At 41.6% G+C, this 23921-nt stretch overlaps 1 protein-coding gene and 1 long non-coding RNA gene across 10 annotated transcripts in view; one reads left to right on the top strand and one right to left on the bottom strand.

Moving 5' to 3' along the window:
• LOC110087497 (SAM and SH3 domain-containing protein 1) overlaps positions 1-6144 on the top strand; it is a 725270-nt gene extending 719126 nt beyond the window's left edge. For all 4 annotated transcript variants that reach the window (XM_020809531.3, XM_020809283.3, XM_020809447.3 and 1 more), the window contains exon 20: positions 246-6144. In XM_020809531.3, coding sequence (XP_020665190.3) covers positions 246-506 — 261 coding nt within the window. In that variant the 3' untranslated portion in view covers positions 507-6144. The remainder of the gene's footprint in view (positions 1-245) is intronic.
• LOC110087734 (uncharacterized) overlaps positions 1-23921 on the bottom strand; it is a 98062-nt gene that overhangs the window by 23323 nt on the left and 50818 nt on the right. For 5 of the 6 annotated variants that reach the window (XR_013540568.1, XR_012085623.2, XR_012085626.2 and 2 more), the window contains exons 2-4: positions 9568-9797; positions 8864-8961; positions 2306-2368 (exon numbers count right to left, since the gene is read on the bottom strand). This is a non-coding gene — a long non-coding RNA (uncharacterized LOC110087734). The remainder of the gene's footprint in view (positions 1-2305; positions 2369-8863; positions 8962-9567; positions 9798-23921) is intronic. The other variant, XR_012085628.2, reaches the window with a different exon arrangement.

The following is a 23921-nucleotide window of genomic DNA, read 5'->3' as shown; positions in this document are numbered from 1 at the left end:
TTAAGTGGTTTATTTCAGCTTGAAGAGGAAATAAGAAGTGATTTTTAAAAAGTTAACATGATGGAGTCATGGTAAAAGGGTTTTACCACTTTCAGTTGCAGGTTGGGGAAAATGCTGTCAAATAATATTTCTGAAATATGCAGTGAACTTTTTATTCGCTTCTGTTGCTATTGAAACACTGTTGCTGCTTTTCTGACAAAAGTGGGCAAACCACTGTATTACTTTTTTCTTCTCTCTCATTTCAGATTCCAAGCGGAGGCCTCACTGAAATCTGCCGAAAACCTGTGTCCCCTGGACACATCACTTCCATAACCGACTGGTTGGTTTCTATTGGCCTCCCAATGTACTCAAGTTCCCTCATGACCGCCGGAGTCAACGACCTAAGCAAAGTGCCTGCTCTGTCACAAACTTTGCTCCATGAGGCTGGCATCACAGAGGAGAGGCACATAAGCAAGCTTTTGGCAGCAGCAAGACTTCTCAAAATCCTCGATCCAGAGCCAGTTTAACATGCTCTGAAATGTAACACCGGCTGGTTGGAGGACCTCCCATGTCTCACTCCATCTTTAGTATCTCCAGGGAACTTTGGAATGAAGCCAAGCAGGCCCTTCGGAAGGATTTAAGGGTTTAAGTGGGTTTTGCCTATGATTCATACAGGAGAATAGAAGCCGCTTTTAGTGATCAGAGAGAAGTGTCACTACCTGGGTTGCCCCCTCCAAAAAAAAAAGGCACAAGAAGTTATTTTAGTTGCTTAGAAACCCCAAGGCTGCCTGGGGGGGGGGGGGGGTCATAAAATTGTCTTATGTGCATTACACATAAAAAAGGGATCCTTCAGTCTGCTAGAATATTGTTTAGTTTCTTTGTTTTTTTGTAAACTACACTAACTTTAAGCTCCAGGAATTAGATGTCAGAAGCACACATAGCTCAGTTAGGCCTACAGGAGCTTTTGATCTATTTCTTGGTCAAAAGTACAGCTCACCGATTCAATATGGCTCTACAGTCCTGAAAATGCAGACACCAAGAGAGAAAGAATTCTCCCCCCCCCCACCCTTGCTTGCCCTCTAATTCTAGGAATCCCCTCCTTTTTAAAAGAAAACAAAACCCCTCAGTGCTTCCTTTCTGTAGCCTTTAGTGTCATTTTCTTCAGGCTGCTGAGTCTGTGCCAGGGAGAGACCTTGTGGGTCTTGAGGTGGTGTTCAGCTCAAGCTCCCAACATGCCAGCATGTCTAATGCTCACAGGTCATGGGAGCTGGAGCCCAACCACATCTGGAGGGCTTCGAGGTTCAGTATTATGGACTGGATTTCATTTAAAGTTAATTGTCCTTGCAGTTCATCAGACAGCTTCAGAAAAATCCCTTCTTTCTGCGATATTGAAACAGCACTTTTAGTACTCGGTTTTTCCTTTGCCTTAAAATGGTTTTGAGCAGTTCACTTTATCAGCATATTCATTTCCCAGGCCTTTCAAGTGTTACCACTATGGTTTGATAACAAACAGGTTTTTGTCTAAAGCAATTTCTGTAGATTATTTAATTGTAACATCTGTTTTATAACATTGTGTTTTTTTTTACTTTTTGTTTTTTGAAATTACCAATTTTAGTTCTCAGGCTAACAGTTTGTGTTTGCTGGTAATACTAAAAGTCTGAAAGATACTTTGCATTGCTTATGTGCATGCATATATATATATATATATATATATATATATGTATGTATAATTATAAAAATTATAAAAATGCTTTCCATGTTAATCACAATTTTGTATATTGTGTTATATTATCAATAGCTCTGAGGCAGCTTTGACTTGGTAACCTGACCATATCAATCCGATATACTGCTTTCTTGAAAAGGGAAAAGAAAGGAAGATTTATCAATGAGAGATAAATAAACTGAATAACAAAACTGTCTCATATACCATAACAGAATTTAATTCCATTGTAAAGATTGTGGGACATGCTGTCATCCTTGCTAAAATAAATCACCTCCATTAGTGGTTGCTTAAACAACTTTTTAAGAAGACAAGTTATTTGGGCTGTTAGAGCAATCTGTTCCTTCACAGTGCCATGTTCTCATTTTCTAAAATTATTAAAATACAGTGCATTACAATCTCCTTACTTCTCTGAATATGGATAAAGTTTATTTTTGTACATGACCTTTTGTATAACACATAGATTGAGCCTGAACAGCTAGATTATTCTGTAGTTCCAATTAAAATTAACTAGGATAATAGAGGCATTTCAGGATAGATAATGAGCAAGCAGACTAGAAGATGTAGTAAGCTTAGCATGAACTAGGAACTCAGAAATGTACGTACTTGAAACTGGCATGCAACTTTAAGCAAGTCCCATGGCCTCACTGTGCCTTCCTTGGTCTGCCCCTGAGTAAGAAACAATTTACACAGTGTCTAAAAATGCATTCAGTGAAAACATTTTGTCACAAGCCCAAAGCAATGACACCACCTCCCCAAAACCTTCTGACTACATTTTAGGCTTTGTATCTTGCTGCCACATTTGCAATAATTCATTAAAACTAAAAGATACAGGATACGGTCTAATCTAACATTGTGTCCAAGCAGCTGCTCTGAATTTTCTTTCCTTTGGGGGGGGGGGGGACAGAGAGATATGGTAAATCCTAAAAGGTAGCTATGAAGAATGTTAGACAGTTGAATATTTTCAGTGGAGACCACTCTTATTTTAACAGAAGAACTCATTTTAAAATGAAACATATTCCATTAAAGTTAATAGAATAAATTCTCAGAATAAAGGTCAGTGATTAAGATGCTAGCAAAGTTTCATGTTCCCCAAGCGATTTGTTCACTCTGGTCTGCCAAAGGGCTAGATCCAGCAAAAAAAAACATACCCTTCTGTCTACTGCAGACATTTGACACAATATAACTTTTCTGCTGGTTAAACAGGGGAGGTGGTTATCTGCCAATTTCTCCTTTACCTGATTATGTTGGAGGGTACATAGTGACTGACAACTGGCAGTAATAATCACTAGAGATGGGATATTGATTTCCTGGGCCCTTTCGAACCCCCCCCCCCCCAAGACCCAGCCTGGACCACTCATTGGGCTTCGCGTGGGTTGTGTGTGGCCATTGTCAAAAACTTGGTGCCAATCGCAGAAGTAGCCCGGCCAGATGACGAATCTCCCCACTCATCTGCTAAATGTAGGCAGTAACCATCTCTAATAACTGCAGTTTATTTACTCTCAGTGGAAGTAGTCAAAATGGATCACTCAGAGACATCTCTCTTGGCAGAACAAAACCTCTGGGTCCAGCTTGGAAGCAACTCTCACAAATGCCATCAAGACTGGCTTCCACATGATGTGCACAATCCAAACAAAATAAACACCTTCAAATGTCTTGGTGCAGCCATTTCAAAGCAATACACTTTAGCTGGACTATAAAATCTTGGATCAGGATGCCGGTCTGTATTAGAACAATGTTTGTGAGCCTTCTCCAAAGATGTTACTATTTAAACAGTGCAGCAAGTATGTCCAGGCTCCACCAAACAGAAAATAGAGCATTGCTTTAATTCCTGTCCCCCGCCAACCACACGCACACTGGTTTTCAATCTGAGCAAATAACTTGACTTAATGTTCGGGAAATTATTATATGCTTCAGAACAAAGCGTAAGTGGATTTTTTTAAGGTGATGACGCTTAAGTGTGACTATGTCCCTTTCTGCTAGCAGAGCTCTGTATTTGGGCAAAGCAAGGCTTATATGGTGCAAAGCAACTGAAAATGCCTTTATATAAAAGAAATGTTGCCTTTGTCTGTCATCTTGCTGTTTCTCCCAAATTATCCCTCAAAAAGAGTGCTTTGCAACAGCCTATGTACAAAACAAACTATCACTGAATAGTAATTCTCCTCGCTGACATTTTCTAATATGGTATCAATTGTTTCAGGTGGTTTCCTTTAGGAGATTTACCCATTCCTATACAGCCCCATGAGTCTGGTCAGTATATTGCACTGAGCAGACACCATTACTGTATCTGGAAAGATTTCATGTCCCTTTGCACATGTTATTTGCATTGAAATTAATGGACAGCCACATGTACACAAAGTATATCAGAGTGGTACTGCATAGCTGGGCTTATACAACTACAAATCTGTTGAATAACTTGCAGAATTTCTATCTGTTCGTAACTTAGGGTAGAATCCTGATGTGGAAATGCAGAGTGGTAACACCTTGTGGGCATAGCACTCTGCACAAGCTGTGCCTTGCAGTTAAGCAAGCAGGAGGTCAGACTACGCAAGGCAACAGGGCTTCTGCTTGGTCAGGGTGATGGTGAAGGCCTCCTTGTGCAAGTGCTGGGAACAGAACAATCTTGTGTGCAACTGACTGCTGCATGTGCAGTAAAAGTAAACATGATTGTGCCCTGAGTTTGTGCGTGTTGTTTCATAGTGCCTGGCTATCTTTAACCTAAATGTAGGCAGTGAAAAGCAGTTCCCTTTTTTAAAGTAACGCAATGGATGTTACACTGGAAGTGAATGAAGATCACCTGGGGACCTTTTTAGGGAAAACAACTATATTAGGATAGAGATATTGCTTTTACGGTTCTGGCTTGCAGAATTAAAGAAGAATTCACTCACCCTCAAGGAAAGTGTGGCATGCTTTAATATTTACACACCACCTTAAGGAAAAAAACAATGATATCTTGACTAGAGGCCAAAAGGTATTCAAGTCTTATGTCTGCACATGCATGAATTCAGGGATAGCTTTCTATCCATCCATCCACACACACATGTCCATCTTCTAATTTTTTAAATAATTAGATCAGCATTTTGAGTTACATTTTTACATATATACAGTGGTGCCTCGCATAGCGATTAACTTTTTGCGATTGCTTTTGCGATTGCATTGCGATGTTTTAAATAGGGAAAAATTATTACCGATCATCGTAAAGTGATGATTTAACAGCTGATCCGCGGTTCCAAAATGGCTGCCGGGTAAAAAAAGGCCGCCCGCTGTTTTCTGGGACGGATTCCTCGCTTAACGGGCAGTGAAAATGGCCGCCGTATGGAGGATTTTTGCTTTAAGGTGAGTCTGAAGCCCATAGGAATGCATTGAAGGGGTTTTTAATATCGCATAGCAACGAAATCGCTTTGCAGCGATTTTTGCGGCACCGATTATCGCCGCTATGCGAGGCACCACTGTATTTATGTAACTTCAGTGTAGCATGTCTTTAAGAAGAAATGTTGTAATTAGCAATCGATTGGTACAGGTGGAGTTAATTAGTCAGGTGGAGTTCATTAGCTCTTTAAAGCTAACTGATCTAGCAGATGACCATTTCAAGAACATCCTGCAAAAGCCTTAAAGCTGGGTACTTTCTCTTGCAAAAGAAGTACCAGTAACATTAAGATCTCAGTGCTAATACTGTGTTAATTACTCTCTAGTCTTCATACAGAAGTTTCCAAATGAACGTGAGGTTACAAGATACCAGTATAAAGCCAGACGCTCATACTGATTCATTTTCGCTTTTCTTTTGAGAAACAGGGTGAGTTCAGTATCCATGGTGTACAGTTTTAATTGGTAGTTAATATCAAAGTCAGAAGAAAATGTTCAATGGTTATGAGCATTGTTCTAGTCATAAAATGGCTTTGGGTTCAAGTGGCAATGCTGGAAAGAAAGAAAAATCACAAGTCAGATACTTATTTAGCCTATTCACACATTTCTGGGTGTAAGCAATAAAGGTCAATTCACCAAGTCACAGCTGTACCTCTATATTTTACTATTTTTAAGCTAAATACATTGACTACAAATTAACTTTTACCCATAACTGAGGCCTCTTTTTTGGAAAACAAAAATTGGAAGCAAGTTATGTAACAATTAACCAATGTTGCACTTTCTGTATATGAATCAATATTTAAATAACTTATTTTTCTCCATTTGCTGTTCTTAAATAATGTAAGTAGCTGTAATATACCAGTACCCAATATGTCCTTGCAGTTAGCTTCAACCTGAGAAAGCTGTGTATAGTAAAGAAAGAGCAAACATGAAAACAAAAACAAGAATCTTATGAATGTGTAAAGATTATGTGCTCTGTTTTATTTAGCAAAGAGGGGCAACAAAATGAATCTTCTGTGTATGAAAACTTCTCTATAATTATGTCCTACTGTTCAAAGAAAAATAAAATTCCTTCAAGTTCATATTTATATGTAATATGACATTTTTAAGTTTGTTTACATAACTAAGACTTAATTGAAGGAGAGAACCTCTTCAAAATTATTGAGGTAATATTTTTGTCAGATGTAGGAGGTCCTGCTGAACAAGACTTCAACATTACATATCAGCTGTCTAGAATGAACATCATCTGTCTTTCCTAGATCTCCAGTGCTCATAATAACAGGCACTTACAAGCTGGCATGTTACTTTACTCCTATACAATCCTGCAGATCTTCCAGCTGTCGGGCACTGAAAATAGATAAGAAGTCCAGTGGCAGGCTATCAGATGGTTTAACTTGCTCAACTGTACGAATAGCAATCTTTTACTGATGATAAGGAAGTACTGTACACTGAAGGGCTATGTCAGGGGCAAGGTACAACACCACCTCATTTTCACGGCACTGTCTCACCAAAGGAGAGAAATTATGGCAGCCTTGGAGTTCTGTTGAGTTTTCCATTCTAGAGCTGTCCAGAATAGAAACAGCAGGATAAAGGAATTATGCCCTCACCATCTTGTGCATTGGCTGACCAAAGGCAGAAGGACTGAGCAAGCAGCAAAACTTGATCGACAGTGTATTTTGAGTAAGAATTCAAATACATCTCCTGGCTACTAAATGAATAATATATTACAAGCAGTTTACTGGAAGAGTTACAAACTCACAGAAGGGCAGTTGTGTGAGCACTTCCCCAGCGTTGTCAGGTTCCCCTTCACATCCCTGCTCTCACAAGTGTGGGTGCTAGTTTTGTGATCAGTCACACAACAGTTGTCTTCCACAGTGGGTAAAATGTTTCAGAGTTGCTCTTCTCCTCTGAATAGGATACTGACTTGTGTTACTAAGTGAAAAGTAAAAAAACTGAACAACACCTATGAAGGAGTTGTGGAAGAGCGTGTCCAGTTTATATGGAAAGATCCCAAGTGTTGTTCACTGTTTTTTAAATTCCTCTCATGTTGATTGCTTTTCTTGGGTTTTTATATATTAACTAATCCATGAGAGCGTAGTAAACAACTATTCTGTTGTTTCTCTCTCGGTTTCTTCTAAGACTTTTTCTTGTCTTTGTGTATGGCTCTCTTTGTCCATACATCTGGGAAGTACAGTTATGCAGCAGGGGGGAAAATAAGAATTTGCTGCTCTGCTGCCAACCAAAGAAGAAAGACTCAGCTGGCATAAATAATACTGACAACAGCTGAAAGGAAAGGGCAGATGGGGCAAAGCTGGGTGGAACATATAGATCGATTTAGATGGGGAGGACAAGGAGAAGGTCACCACTCACCAACAGCATTCCTCTTCTTATACTTTTACATACACACACACACACACGTATGATAATGAACTTAAAAAGAGGTGAAACATTATTTTTCTGTGCGATCTTATTGTGGGGGCTCAGTAATTATTGACATAGTATGCAGACTTTGATAAGTTCTCTTTTAATAAACTAAAAAACTGTTAAATATCAGCACAGTATGTATACTGTTCCTAATAGTATCAGTTTTTGTAGCTCTGATAGTGTCATTTCTGAGATCTGCAACTGCTTATAGTACTGTGTGAAATTTCTTGATATTGTTCCCAAAGCCCCAATGACTACAGGAACCATCCAAAAGCAAGACATTTCAATTGCCAGGTCTCTGTATTTTGTTAGTTTTTCCAATTCTTTATTTTCAGCTCTGGCATCCCCTGGAATTGCAATGTCAATGATCCAGACATTTCTTCATTCGCTTACTACTATGTCCGGTGTGTTATGTTTAAGGTGTCTATCCATTTGGATCTGGAAATCCCACAAGATCTTGACTTCCTCATTTTCTGACTCCTTCTCTACCTGATGTTCCCATGAGTTTTTTGAGGCTGACAAGTTATATTTTTTGCATAATGACCAGTGCGCTAATTTTGCCACTCTATCATGTCTAATTTTGTAATCTGTGTGTGCAGTCTTTGGACATTCGCAAGTGAGGTGTGACACAGTTTCATGTTTTTCTTGGCAGAGGCGACATTTGCTGTTAGCACTGATTCCTTGGATCTTTTCTTTCATCACATTCGTTTGGAGTGCTTGTTGTTGTTGTTAAAAATTGTATTACTATCCTGCCTTTCCATGACAGATTAGTGCTAAAGGTAGAAAATGATTCAACTATAAAAACCATTAAAATTAACATCTACAAAGGCCAAAAATGATCATAGTATCATTTTTGCTACAGTTCCACAAGGCAGTTTAAAAAGCTGTGTCTTCACACCGTAAAAGCATGAGACTGGAAAAAACTTACAATTCTGAAATGAGTGCATTGTGTACCCTGTGCATTTAAAATTTAGATAAATAAGTGCAAAGTTTTGCCAAATTGGAAAATAAATAACCATCTTTAAGGAGATTGGTTCTTAGAACTTTGGCTAGATAGAGTGTGGTGTTAGCCCCATGAAAGAACTACAGACCAGGTCTGTCATGTCTCTTGGGAAAAGCAGCTTTTGAAGCAGAAGTAGTTTCCACAGAACACAGTTCCTGCAGAGCACAGTGTGCCACAGAAAACTCCGCCAGCCATACGGTGGACAGCTGGGATCATTCCTAAAAAAACTTATAAACGTCATACATCCTTCCATAATACAGTGAATACAGTACAAATGGAAAAATTCTAGACCAAGTCACATACTGGCAAAGTCTATGGTGGGGAAAAACACAAGCCCAAAATACAAATGGTGAAAAACATCATTCATACAATACCTGTGCAGTGGTTTTTCTCCTCCTGTCCCTATTCCACATTCAGGCACACAACCCAGTTTTGCAATCCCTGCAACATTGGACATCCAGTATAACAGAGACTGCAAGAGGGAAGGAAAACATTACAAAAATATTGCCAGTGACCTGGATTCTCACCCCTGACAAAAGTCCCATTCAAACTACTTGAACCACTCATCAAACTTTAGACTCATTAAAACATGACACTTCTAATCCCGCCTAACCCAAATTAGGACAGGCTTTAGTCAGACCTAAACTGCCAAACCAGCTGAACCTGGTGTGTTCTTTTTCTCTTCAGTATAAGCTATAGCACCTATGATGGTGGAATGGGATCCGCCTGTCTCTTCCTTAACCCAGGAGAACACAACAACTGCAGTATAACACAAAAGAGCTGAGAAAGTATGCAGAGATAAAATTATTCCTTTACAGGAAGCATCAGGTAATAGGGAAGGTAAACACCTGGGAGGGAAAATAAGTATTCACAGACTACCAGAGACACCCAAGTGAAACTACCCCAGGCTTCACGAGACAAGGAATTCCATTGTTTGCTTCCAAATTTGGGACAGAGCACAAAGCTTCTCCCACTGAACTGAATTTACTACTGTTAAAGACCGGCTCCAAACAAATTGTACAGTACACAACAAAAAAGAACACACAGTGTCCATTATGACAAACAATACAGTGCTTACCTGATGGGGGAGATGAGAATTTGGGACTTTAAAGGTTACCACCACCATACTGAAATCTGCAGAAGGGTGCATTGTTTAGTTTTGTTATTTCATTCTCAGCACTGGCTGAACTGTTTGTTCCCACAAGAGGGCACTGTTCCACTTATTAAAAAATAAGATGTGCTTTTCCTGCAGGCGTCGCAATGAGTTATTATGATATAGCCACAGGTTGTTTCCAAGACACTCTTGAACTACAAAACACACAAAAAATAAAACCAACATGTCAGCAATAACAGTTGCTTTCCTATATTCTTTTAACTGGAAAGAATGATGTTTTTCAAACTGACTGCAGCCTGCAATATACTGGGAGCCTGACAAGGACAAATCCTAGAAGTGCCAATTATCTGTTTGTGTGCATGTCAAGATCCAGTCCAAGTTGCCAGCAAAGACTCATGCACATATTGCATAAATAAGAAAATTGCTTCCTGATAACCATCTGGTAACAATTCTGTAGCACAAAGACAGGCCACAACAAATTCTCTGTCAATTCTCTTTGTTGTCTCTTCCAAAGAGTACAAAGTACCTTCCTGCTCAAGGATTTGTCAGTATATGTTTACACTATGTTCATAAGAACCAACATATTTGGGTGTTACATTATAAATAAATATAAATGCAGCTCTGCTCTTTTGTACGAGTTAAGTATAACAATATGATCTTAATCCTGTAAAGATGGATAATGGTCTTAATGAACCAGGTATTATCTCTGCATCTTCTCTATGGTTGTTGTTGTTTAGTCGTGTCTGACTCTTCGTGACCCCATGGACTAGAGCATGCCAGGCCCTCTTGTCTTCCACTGCCTCCCGGTCAAATTCATGTTGGTTGCTTCAATTACACTGTCCAACCATCTCGTCCTCTGTCGTCCCCCTCTCCTCTTGCATTCATACTTTCCCAACATCAGGGGCTTTTCCAAGGAGTCTTCTCTTCTCATGAGATGGCCAATGTACTGGAGCCTCAGCTTCAGGATCTGTCTTTCCAGTGAGCACTCAGGGTTGATTTCCTTTAGAATGGATAGGCTTGTTTTCCTTGCAGTCCAGGGAACTCTCAAGAGTCTCTTCCAGCACCACAATTCAAAAGCATCAATTCTTCAGTGGTCAGCCTTCTTCATAGTCCAGCTCTGACTTCCATACATCACTACTGGAAAAACCATAGCTTTGACTATGCAGACCTTTGTTGGCAAGGTGATGTCTCTGATTTTTAAGATGCTGTCGAGGTTTGTCATCGCTTTCCTCCCAAGAAGCAGGTGTCTTTTAATTTCGTGGCTGCTGTCTCCATCTGCAGTGATCATGGAACACAAGAAGGTAAAATCTGTCACTGCCTCCATATCTTCCCCTTCTATTTCCCAGGAGGTGATGGGACCAGTAGCCATGATTTTTTGATGTTGAGCTTCAGACCGTTTTTTGCACTCAGCTCTTTCACCCTCATTAAAACGTTCTTTATTTCCTCTTCACTTTCTGCCATCAGAGTGGTATCATCTGCATATCTGAGGTTGTTGATATTTCTTCCGGCAATCTTAATACCGGCTTGGGATTCCTCCTGTCCTGCCTTTCGCATAATATTCTGCATATAAGTTGAATAAGCTGGGGGACAATATACAGCCTTGTCGTACTCCTTTCCCAATTTTGAACCAATCCGTTTATCCATAGCCAGTTCTAACTGTTGCTTCCTGTCCCACGTATAGGTTTCTCAGGAGATAGATAAAATGGTCAGGCACTCCCATTTATTTAAGAATTTGCCATAGTTTGCTGTGGTCCACACAGTCAAAGGCTTTTGCATAGTCAATGAAGCAGAAGTACGGTAGATGTTTTTCTGGAACTCTCTGGCTTCCTCCATAATCCAGCACATGTTAGCAATTTGGTCTCTAGTTCCTCTGCCCCTTCAAAATCCAGCTTGTACTTCTGGGAGTTCTCAGTCCAAATATTGCTGAAGCCTAGCTTGGAGGATTTTGAGCATAACCTTGCTAGCGTGTGAAATGAGTGCAATTGTATGGTAATTGGAGCATTCTTTGGCACTGCCCTTCTTTAGGATTGGGATGTAGACTGATCTTTTCCAGTCCTCTGGCTACTGTTGAGTTTTCCAAACTTCGTGGCATATTGAATGTAGCACCTTAACAGCGTCATCTTTCAAGATTTTAAATAGTTCAGCTGGAATGCCATCACCTCCACTGGCCTTGCTGTTAGCCAAGCTTTCTAAGGCCCACTTGAATTCACTCTCCAGGAAGTCTGGCTCAAGGTCAGCAACCATATTATCTGGGTTGTCCGGGACATCCAGATCATTCTGGTATAATTCTTCTGTGTATTCTTGCTACCTCTTCTTGATGTCTTCTGCCTCTGTGAGGTCCCTACCATTTTTGTCCTTTATCATGTCCATCTTAGCACAAAAGGTTCTTTTAATATCTCCAATTTTCCTAAACAGATCTCTGGTTTTTCCTTTTCTATTATTTTCCTCTATTTCTTTGCATTGTTCATTTAAGAAGGCCCTCTTGTCTCTCCTTGCTATTTTTTTGGAAGTCTGCATTCAATTTTCTGTAACTTTCCCTATCTCCCTTGCATTTTGTTTCCTTTCCCTGCTATTTCTAAGGCCTCTTTGGACAGCCACTTTGCTTTCTTGCATTTCCTTTTCTTTAGGATGATTTTTGTTGCTGCCTCCTGTACAATGTTACGAGCCTCTATCCAAAGTTCTTCAGGCACTCTGTCCACCAAATCGAGTTCCTTAAATCTGTTCTTCACTTCCACTGTGTATTCATAAGGGATTTGGTTTAGATTATACCTGACTAGCCCAGTGGTTTTTCCTACTCTCTTCAGTTTGAGCTCGAATTTTGCTATGAGAAGCTGGTGATCAGAGCCACAATCAGCTCCAGGTCTTGTTTTTGTTGACTGTATAGAGCTCCATCTTTGGCTGCAGAGAATATAATCAATCTGGTTTTGGTGTTGTCCATCTGGTGATGTCCATGTGTAGAGTCGCCTCTTGTGTTGTTGGAAAAGAGTGTTTGTGATGACCAGCTTGTTCTCTTGACAAAACTCTATTAGCCTTTGCCCTGCTTCATTTTGAACTCCAAGGCCAAACTTTCCTGTTGTTCCTTTTATCTCGACTCCCTACTTTAGCATTCCAATCCCCTATAATAAGAGCATCTTTCTTTGGTGTCAGTTCTAGAAGGTGTTGTAAATCTTTATAAAATTGGCCAATTTCAGTCTCCTCAGCATTGGTGGTTGGTGCATAAACTTGGATTATTGTGATGTTGAAAGGTCTGCCTTGGATTTGTATTGAAATCATTCTATCATTTTTGAGATTACCGTATATCCCATTACAGCTTTTCCCACTCTTTTGTTGACTATTCCATTCCTTCTATGGGCTTCTTGCCCACAATAGTAGATATGATAATCATTTGAATTGAATTCGCCCATTCCAGTCCATTTTAGTTCACTGATGCCCAGGATGACAATATTTATTCTTGCCATCCAGCTTCCCAAGGTTCATAGAGCTTACATTCCAGGTTCCTATGCAGTATTCTTCTTTGTAGCATCGGACTTTCCTTTCACTTCCAGGTGCGTCCGCAGCTGAGCATCCTTTCAGCTTCGGCCCAACCACTTCATTAGCTCTGGAGCTACTTGTCCTTGTCCTCTGCTCTTCCTCAGTAGCATGTTGGATGTCTTCCGACCTGAGGGGCTCACCTTCCGGCATCATATATTTTAGCCTTTTGTTTCTGCTCATGGGGTATTCTTGGCAAAGATATTGGAGTGGCTTCCCAGTTCCTACTCCAGGTGGATTGTATTTAGTCAGGGCTCTCCACTATGACCTGTCCATCTTGGGTGTCCCTGCAAGGCATAGCCCATAGCTTCTCTGAGTTACTCAGGCCCCTTCGCCACGACAAGGCAGCAATTCATGAAGGTACTTCTATATGGTACAGGTTATCAATCCACACACACCCCCAATCTGATAATGATGTGGTTTGTGTTCCACAGGATGCTAACCCCCAGTTGCTTTGGAAAATATGGCATATGCTTGGAAATGGTAAAAATGTCTTGCAGAATAGTATGTTATGTTCTTCATTGGCATTTGTTCAGTGGTTTACTAAGTCTCCAGACTGCTGTTTTCCCCTACCTACTGCAGCTGGCTGTTGCTTTCCCACCATGCATCAAGCAGTCCTTAAAGCCATAATTCAGAAACTTCATCTGATACTAAAACCAGTTCTGTACCTCAGACAAGACAATGTTTGTTGTAGAAACTGTCTCATTAGTAATTCAGGAAAATAAATATTAGTTAAAACATTACCCAAACTGTACACAGGCAAGAAAATTTAAATAAGCCTGATCTGTTCTGTGTGGTCACCATCACTCCACCCAAGAGAGATGAGATGGCATCCAGATTCCAGAGGTAACATCCACAGGACCTTCCTCTTCAAAGATTTATTATGGATTGACAACATTTATCTGAAGAGCAGAGATCTTTGGCAGGCCCAGGGACCAATTTTCTGTTTTCAGGAACAACTGTGTGCCTCATGGAATGCCAAAAAATGGGGGAAGGGATGGGATGGGAAAATGTCTTGGAAGTCCACTTACAGTCTTTTTTTTAAAAAAAGGAAACAAAATAATTGTATTTTGGGATGGTATACATTGCAAAGGCCTGCTGTCATCTGAAAAGATGAGCTGCTCTTCATAGAAGTTCCCAAAAGTTGCATCCCCTCTGTCTCTTTTTCTTTTTTTTACTGTGGAAAATAATTATTTGGCAGTAGTTATGGGGCTGAAGCTGAGGCTCCAAATACTTTGGCCATCTCATGAGAAGAGAAGACTCCCTATTTTTGCCCTTGATGTTGGGAAAGTGTGCAGGCAAGAGGAGAAGGGGACGACAGAGGACGAGATGGTTGGACAGTGTCTGCGAAGCTGCCAACATGATGTAAGACTGACGGTGAGAGCAAGATTCCTCGCACGGGAGTGCCGTCCCTCCTGCCCTCTGCCAACAAGGAAGTGCAAACGCCAACTATTCTCCCTCCCAGGAAGATAAGACCACCCGGAACAGACCCAGGGATTGTAGAAGAAAAGTTGAAAGGAATGACTATTAAAGAAAGCAGGAATGTTTTGGTGGGAGCGGAATGACAGCTCCAGGTAGAGGTAGAGGTGGGGCTTGTAGATATAAAGGGGGGGGACAGAAACCTGCCTCGTGGTTGGAAGTGGATCTGGTTGGAAGATCCATGGACAAGGAAGGTAGAAAAACTAAAGAGTCCCAAAGGAGGAGGCGGATGCAAGGAGGAGAAGTGAGAGTAGCCCTAAACCCTCTTATTGGGGAGAGCGAGAGACAAAGGAGTGGAGGAGGAAGTTAAGGGAAGAGAAGGAAAAGGTGGAGAGGGAGAGGAGAGAAAGATTAGAATGGGGGATGATGGAGCTACAGTGGAGGGGTCCCTCGGAAGACTATGGCCAGAGGATTCCCCCTCACAAGACCAGGTCTGGACAGATGACCGGGATGAAGACACAGTCCCCTTACTGGAAGAGGAGACAGGACAATTATTGAACTTGGACTTTACACTGGACTGGCCGGGACCCTGGAATATTCAGGGGTGCAACCCATTTAAAGCTGAAGACTGGAGGCCCCCATCTAACTAGTTGTTAGAGGGAGGAAATGGTTGGGATACCTTTGTTGACACAGGTTATTTGTTAAACAATCCAGTAAAGGTTATACTGATTTAAACTGAAGAAGTCTGTCAATTTATTTGAAGAAAAATCAGAGCCTGAACCTGAACCCTCACACATGAACTTGACCCAACTCCGGGAGGCAGTGGAAGACAGGAGGGCCTGGCGTGCTCTCTGTTCCATGGGGTCACGAAGAGTCGGAGACGACTTAACGACTAAACAATAACAAAAGATTATGGGGATGAGGAGAGGAGATACATAAATAAATAAATAAATAAATAAATAAATAAATAAACAAACAAACAAACAAACAAACAAACAAATAAATAAATAAATAGCTTTAATAGCCCTGTGCCACAGTTTGCCCAAATTTACTATATAGAATCCAGAACTGGTTTGGAAATTTGTGGCCCCATGGTTGCATCCAGGCTCAGAGCCACTTTTGTGACACCTGTGGCCCTCAGACCCCCAATTCGAGAATTTCCTTGTGACTTTTTTTATTTTGGTTTTTTTTAAGTGAAAAATATTTTGTCATTAGCAAAAACTCATTGTAACAATCTTTGTGGCACATAACTGCTGTATTAAAAAATGCAAATTAGCCTCTTCGGACATACACTTATTAGGCAGCCAGCAAAACAAAGCGAAGTGTGCTGCTTGTATATAACCTCATAGCAACTAAAGCACACTCTGGGCTATTTACACATCTGCCCCCCCCCACACAAGCTGGTTTACTCAATTTACCAACATTGGAAGGAGAGAAGGCTGAGTGAACCTTGAGCCGGCTACCTGAGCCCATTTGGATAGAACTCAGCTTGTGAGAAAAATTTTGACTGCAGGCCCCAGCAAATTTGAAAAACACCCTTGGTCCTGCTGAAAAATGTCCCCTTGGTCCTGCTGAGATAGCCATCATGATTGAAAAACACAGTTCACAAGACAGCACAGAGGAAAGAAGGCATTCTAAAATGGGAATTGGTACTCTTCCTTGTTAATGTTTTGGATGTTGGTGGGGAAAGGGAGAAAGACAGAGAAAGCAGCAGGCAACCATTGTTTCCTGTAGTGGTCAAAGAAAATCAGTTTATTCTCTCTGTCTCATTAATGTACTGATGTGAGATAGGATTTAACAACAATTTACAGAGTGTTCAAGGCCAGGATCATACTGCAGAAATATGGAGCAGAAAAGCAATTGCATAAACCTCCCTGAACCCATCTTGGCAGGCTCCCTGTCATGTGCCATTTGTACACTGGGTGGAACCAGACCAGGAGATTGTAGAAATTAGGGGAGAACCTCTGCAATTGCCCTTCCACTCCATGTTTTTGTAACAGGACACTAGCTTATGAAGTTGAGATTCTCTTTTTACAGTTTTCTGCCAAATTCTAAAGAATTAATTCCTGACACACACACACACACACACACACACACACCCGTCTCAGCTTCCTTGGCTCCTTTTGGCATTTAATGAGGCTTTCAGATAATCCGGCAGCAATTCCACCCCCACCCCAAACCTCCTCCTTCTGCCTTCTTGGAGGTAAATTGGGACAATGAGGAAGAATCCAGAGGCCTTGAAAGGAACAGTTTTCTTACCAGCAGCTGTGCAGCCACAGGCTTCTCACTGGAACAGGATGAAAGGCAGTGATGAGTATTTCCTTGGCACAATAAGAGCACAGCACAAAAGATAAGTAACAATTCAATTTTTTTTTAAAAAAAAATCCCCTCTCCAGTTTATGAATATGGGATATTGTGCTTCTGTATGGTTCAAAACACCAGGAAATATTGCTGCACAATATCATTCCTGTTGCCAACTGGAAAAAGGATGCCAAGCTTTACATAGTAAAGAGCAGTCTGAATGTTTACAACACCAACGACATCAGTTAAGATAGTATACAGGGTACCCTCTTGTGCTCATTATCATTCACAAAAAGAAAACAAGCAAGGGAAGATCCGGAAGCTGACTCTTCTTTCTTTCTTTCTTTCTTTCTTTCTTTTTACCAGTTAACCACTTCTCACCCAAACACAAACCAATTGTCAAAGCCGTTTTTCAACAGGTTCGAGAGGTTTCTATTGGTTGAAGTTTTGGATGATCAACATTCAGGTTGCCTTTTGCTATGTAAAGCCTGGCATCTGTTTTCCTGCTGGCAAAACAGACATGATATTTTGCAGCACTATTGGGGCATTTCCTGACATTTTGAATATACTTTGCAAAGCTCTTGCTGGCCAGCCTGTTCCATGCATGACAAGAAATCATAGTTTCTCTCTTTTGAAGGTCCTTTTTTCAAGAACAGTGTTTCATCTCCTACAGCCTGGAGTCTTTCCAAATTAAAAAAAAAAAAAGCTGATGGGGCCAACCATTCTCTTTCAGGATTAGCAAGACTGGTCTTTCAACTTATATGGTGTATTTTAAATCTGGGGATGTTTAAAGTTGCCTATTTCTAAATGTGAGAGGAAACAGTTTTACCTTTTTAAAAAAATGTTTTGCCTAAATGTTCCCAAATTTGGCACAGAGCAAGAGAAGACTGACTGCTAAAACTGAACTGTGACCAATCGGGTGCTGATGTAAAGTCCAGTTTCTAACGGTTCCTACGTTTTGCCAGTCTCTGTGGCCAGCATCTTCAGAGAACAGGAGTAGCAGCAAAGAGTGCTACTCCTGTCCTCTGAAGATGCTGGCCACAGAGACTGGCAAAACGTTAGGAAGAACAACCTTCAGAACACAGCCAAAGAGCCCGAAAAATCCTGGCCGTGAAAGCCTTCCAATTTCTAAATTCTAATTTTTTGTTTAGGCTGCTCCCATTTTTAGAATTGCCTTGTAGAATGTTGATTGGCTGTGCCAGCACAATAATATCACTGCACTCTCATGCAGTGATAATACTGTGGCTCCAGCTTCTCAAAAGCTGGTTTTATTAGAAACATTAAGCACAATAATTAAGAAACAAATATGATCCAGGGTAAAAACTAAAGCTTTTCCAGGAGGTGTGTGATCAATTAGAGCAGAAAAGGAGAATTTTGCTCTGAATCCTATTTTGAATAGAAGGTTGATTGACTGATTGATTGATTGATTCATTCATTCATTCATTCATTTATCTTTACCCTGACTTTCTCCTTAAAAAGGACCCAAGGCAGCTTATCTTATTGAAAGAAAACATTTAAAGCTAAGAAAAATGATTATACAAAGGTGGCTTACTAAAGCTAAAAACAATAACTATACAAATATTAAGAAGCAAACAAATACTGCTCTGTGAAATGGTAAACATGAGCAATACCCACAAACCAATAAAAGCAGCAATGCATAACAATCCATCTAAAATGGATAGGAATGGGGCATTGAAGAAAGGCTTAAAAGAACAGACAGGGAATTTTCCCCCCATCCTGCTGGATCATGGGGTTTATTTACTTATTTATTTGTGTTTATTTATTTTTCTGCCCATAGGGCACCTAAGACAGCTCGCAACAGCTAAAGTTATACAGTAATTAACAGTTTTTAAAACACCATGTAAATACCATATTTTTTTAAAAAAACAAACATATATCAAGACAAAAAACTATTTAATTTTTAAAAAAAAAACGTTTAAAAACCTTTAAGCTTAATAAACAAATCATTCCTGAGACACCTATTGCTGAGAAGCCTGCTGGGAAAAAATAAGGTCTTTGCCTGACAATGGAAGGACAAGAGGGAGGGGCCAACCCGGCTTCTGGGAGCCTCCCATTCCAAAGCCTGGGAATAGCCCCTGAGAAGGTTAATAGCATTCTAGACTGGAGTAGAGAAAGATGGCAGAAAGATGGAAAAGTAGAGTGTGTGTGTTTTTTTTTCTTCATATCACTTGAGTTTTCACATCCCTGTAACAACCAGTATCCTTTTTTGAACTTTGGGTCTCCGACGAGTAACCTTAAAGGATAGGGATTCCGGCAAGTTGGGCTGTAGTTTACTTTGGGCTGTCCGAAGCTGTGCATTTGCTGTCCACATTTCGTTGTGTTTTTCCGCCTCTGAATTTCTGGCCTCTGCAATCCTCCTGTGGGGTTTATTTTTGGATCTGGGCAGGGCCACTCATGAAAAGGCTTCAAGCTAGCTTTTAGCAAATGTGCATATTTAAATAAACATCAATTTACTTGGCCCCTTACTAAAGGCTTCTGTCCTGAGAGGATGAGGAATGGTGTTTTCTGGATTCATTAAATATGTACTGACCAAAAGCCAGGATGCTGACTCGGCCTATTTGCTTACTCAGTTTGGGGGCTTAATTTTATATATGTCTTTGCAAAGGGAAAAGTCTGAAGTATGTAATCTCAAGTTAATATTTAAGGAGAAAGGACCTTCACATAAGGTGAAGTCCAGGAGAACATAGATCTGCCCTCTGTTCCAGGATAAGTGATATGTTTGTAGCACCACTGGGCTTGGAGACTTGCAGAGGAAATGGAGCACTAAATGAAGTGAGAAAGGAAACATTAAGAAGATACCTGTGACATTTCAATGTGTTGCTGCTTACTCTCAATAGAGTGAAACGGCCCACATCTAATGCTAAACAAAACGTACCGTACTTCCAAGTTCCATCTGGTTCCAGTGAACTATTTTGGCCCTGATTCAAACAGCCCATAGCACACATACCAAAGAAAGCATGGGACTGTCTCACTCTCTGCATTCCACACAGCTATGTCTACTACTATAGATTTGTAAAATCCCCCCTGAGGCAATGAAAATGGCGTTGGTGTCAAACATCAAGGCCAAAAGCTCCACTTGCATAGTTCTACATGAGCAAGAGCAGTGTTGTGTTCCCCCTTCTTTCAAACTAGACTCATGTCTGAGAATTCCCAGCTGCATCATGACCTCCAGCTCTTTCTTTTTTGGAATCCCCTAACAATTCCAGCTCTCTTCCTTAAAATTGCTTGAAAGCTGATGGAGCTCCTTTTCCCATCTGGTGGACAGGCATTCCTCCAACTATCTGCTGTGACTTCTCAGCTTTTGCCTCAAGGCAACCAGCTCATGGTGCCCCCATAGCCCTACATGCTACCGTGGCTAGGTCTGTTGCATCAACACCAGCTTATGCCTCATTACACACCCACCTAATCAGTCCTGAAAATCAGTGAGACACAGCATCCCAGTCCCATCGTGACTTTTCCATCCTTGGCTAGCACCGGCTGAGAAGAGATTAGCTTCTTCCTTAACACCAGGCAGGACAAAAGCACTTGGAATAACAAACAATAACATGAGACTAAACATTGTTACTAGCACCTGGGGACATAGTAACTGGGCACTTCAGGGGACAAAGATCTGGGAGTGCTGCTCTGTCAAAGGGATGGCAAAAGATGTGCCTGTTCCCTTCTCCACATTCCTTGTGATAAACCATACTGGTCTCTTATGGCTTCCATGGGCATTATTGAGCAATGCTTGAGGAAATACTTCCAGGCCCAGCTGATGCAAATGCACCTGAACGATGGGAACATTTCAAGAACACTGCTTATAACACCGCCTTGTCCACATTTGGCAAGACTACCAAAAAGACAGCAGACTGGTTCAAAACCCATTCGATGGAGTTGATGCCAACCATCGAGGAAAAGAGGAGAGCTCTAGCAGCATACAAAGCCTATCCTAGTCAGTACTACTTGCAAGCTCTTCGAGCTGCTTGTAGCAAAGCCCAACAGGCTGCCAGGAGATGTTCTAACAATTATTAGCTTCAGCTCTGCTCTCAGATACATATAGCAGTGGACACAGGTAACATCAAAGGAATGTATGACGGTATCAAGCAGGCTTTAGGTCCAATACAAAAGAAATCTGCTCCTTTGAAGTCTGCTACAGGCATGATTATCCAGGACCGAACACAGCAGATGGAACGCTGGGTGCAGCACTACTCTGAGCTATGTTCCAGTGACAATTTAGTAACCAAAGGGGCATTACATAACATCAAGTGCCTGCCTGTCTTGGAAGAGTTGGACAGCAAACCAACTTTAGCAGAAATAAAAGTGTCCTTGGATTCCCTCACCTCCAGCAAGGCACCTGGGAAGGATAACACCCCTGCTGAAGTGCTGTAAAGAGATCACCACCATCGAGCTGTATGAAATCTTTTGTCTTTGCTGGAAGGAAGGTAGAGTACCACAGGACATGAAGGATGCAAACATTGTCACATTGTATAAAAACAAAGGAGAGAGGGGAAACTACAATAACTACTGTGGCATCTCTCTTCTCAGCATTGTAGGGAAGCTGCTTGCTCATGTTGTGCTGAAGCTCCAGAAAGAGTCTATCCAGAATCATCAGTGTGGATTTCGAGCTAAAAGATCCACCAATGACATGGTATTTTCCCCCAGACAGTTGCAGGAGACGGTTGGATTCCAAAAGATCTCCTGTATGGAGAATTAGTGCAGGGAAATCACCCCAGAGGGAGACCACAGCTGTGATACAAGGGTAGCTGCAAGCGGGATCTGAAGGCCTTAGGAATGGACCTCAACAGATGGGAAACTGTGGGGGTGCCATTCCCAAGGTTACTAAGCCACATGGGTGTTCTAGTGAGGGAAACTGCTTCTAAGGGGAGGAGCTGCCACCATTCTTCCTCTTTCTCATTATCATAGAGAGCTTGCCATAGAGGCCTTTCCTTAGGCCAATCAGAGGGCTTGATTAATTGCCTAATAACCAACCCTAATAACAGGATGTAACCATTGTCCTATCTGAACTCTGTTTACTATCTGTAATGCTGTCACTACCTGTGAACTTGTAATGTTAATAAAAGGACAGTCTCCTGGGGGCAGGGGGGAGAGAGACCGAGACGGACAGGAGAGAGAGACGGAGAAGACTTCTCATTCTGCTTCCTTGCTGAGTCACCCACTAGGAGTACTGCTGGCAGGCATCCATCTGGGTGTGTGGCTGACTTCTTTAATCTATTGCTAAGAGACTCTTTGCTATCCATTATCTGGTGATCACCACAAAGCCCATCAGCCTGCTCATTGCCTGAACCCAACAGGAAACCTTGACATCCGAGCGGTCAGCTTGGAGGCAGGCAGTGCATCATGGCCTCTTGCATTTTGAAGAGACACTTGTCCAGCAGGCTGAGGCAAACCGGCAAAATCGGGGAGCTGGACAGGGGACAGATTGTATTTGTCTCCAGTATGGAAGGGATTGTCACTCTCAAATTGGCCTTCTCAGCCACACTAGACGCTGTTCCAAGACAGTTCAGAGCACGCAACCATAGTCTCTTGAGACTGAAGGATGCCTAATCATTCCTGTAGATACTAGTGGAAGCGACATTGTACATGTCGCGAGCACGCTGAAGCCTCTATTATCTCGGGCCTTCAGGAGGTGCTCACTCTTCTTCACAAGTTGCTGCCACCAATACCAATTCAGAACTCATTATTTACTGAGACATGTGTTGCTTTGAAACTTAAACTTGTTTATTTGATCAGTAAAATATAATAGGTAAATCACAAGTTGCTAATCAATTTCTCTCACTCACTAAACTCACTGATACAGAGAACCCTACTCTCACTGACTGTCTTGCTCACACACTCCAGACTCACAGATCTCTCTCAAAACTCTCCTCTCATACTCCATACACCCCCCTTTATAACCAAGCACCTCCCCCTTTAGCACCACCTTCCGTTCCCTCATTGGCTCCTTTTCCACTGCTCAGCTGTGACGAACAGATGAGGGCAGGGCTGAATGCTACAGTACTCACTAACCCCTAGGTCCATACTATGCAGAAGAGATGACCCAAAGCACTGTCCAGCTACACAATCACTTGCAGAAGTGGTAGTGTGTCAGCAAACCAAAAGGAACAAAAGAGCTGTCAGAATTGTGTTCGCATATTTTGTCCCTGCAGGTAATTACTTTGAAATATTTATTTATTTATTTATTTTATTGGACTTATATACCGCCCCATAGCGCTACAAGCACTCTCCGGGCGGTTTACAATTTTTTAATTATACAGGCTACACATTGCCCCCCCCCAGCAAGCTGGGTACTCATTTTACCGACCTCGGAAGGATGGAAGGCTGAATCAACCTTGAGCCGGCTACCTGGGATTTGAACCCCAGGTCGTGAGCACAGTTTTAGCTGCAGTACAGCGTTTTAACCACTGCGCCACGAGGCTATATCAGCCACAAATACTCCACCCACTCTCAAGCCTACCCAGAGCACAGTTTGCTGTCCTCTGAAGATGCCAGCCACAGAGACTGGCGAAACGTTAGGAAGAACCACTTTCAGAACACGGCCAAGAAGCCCAAAAAACCCACAACAACCAATAAACCTGTTGTTTTCTATCCATTTGTCCTGGTCATTCCCGGTGTGGTGTAGTGACTAAAGTGACAAACTAGGCCTCTTGAGAACACGGTTCAAATCACCACTTGGTGGTGGAAACTCACTGGGGAAATGGAACTGATAAAACCACTCAAATATTTCACAGCTTGAAAGCTCTATTAAAGTCTCTCTATGTCGGTTCTGACTTGACAATACAGAACACACACGCATCTTTGATCACCCTCAGCTCTAGAAATTTAAATTTGATCATATATCACTGTGAGCCAGCTGCAGCTGGCTGGCAGAGTGGTCAGCTTCCTACCACAGGAGAAATGCTCTCGCCATGACAAACACCTGGGCCTGTGGAGAAGAGGAGGGGGCCAGACACACCCCTCAGAGGCAGTCCCTCTTTCTTTCCAGCTGAAGCACAATTGAATGAACTAGAAAACAGTAGTAGAGAGGTATCCCTTTTGCCTTCTAGGTTCTC

The sequence above is a fragment of the Pogona vitticeps genome, chromosome 1 (genome assembly GCF_051106095.1).
Source record: "Pogona vitticeps strain Pit_001003342236 chromosome 1, PviZW2.1, whole genome shotgun sequence".
In the NCBI taxonomy this organism is placed as follows: Eukaryota; Metazoa; Chordata; class Lepidosauria; order Squamata; family Agamidae; genus Pogona; species Pogona vitticeps.
Note: the sequence above shows the minus strand (reverse complement) of the source record. Positions and strands in the feature narration are given on the sequence as shown.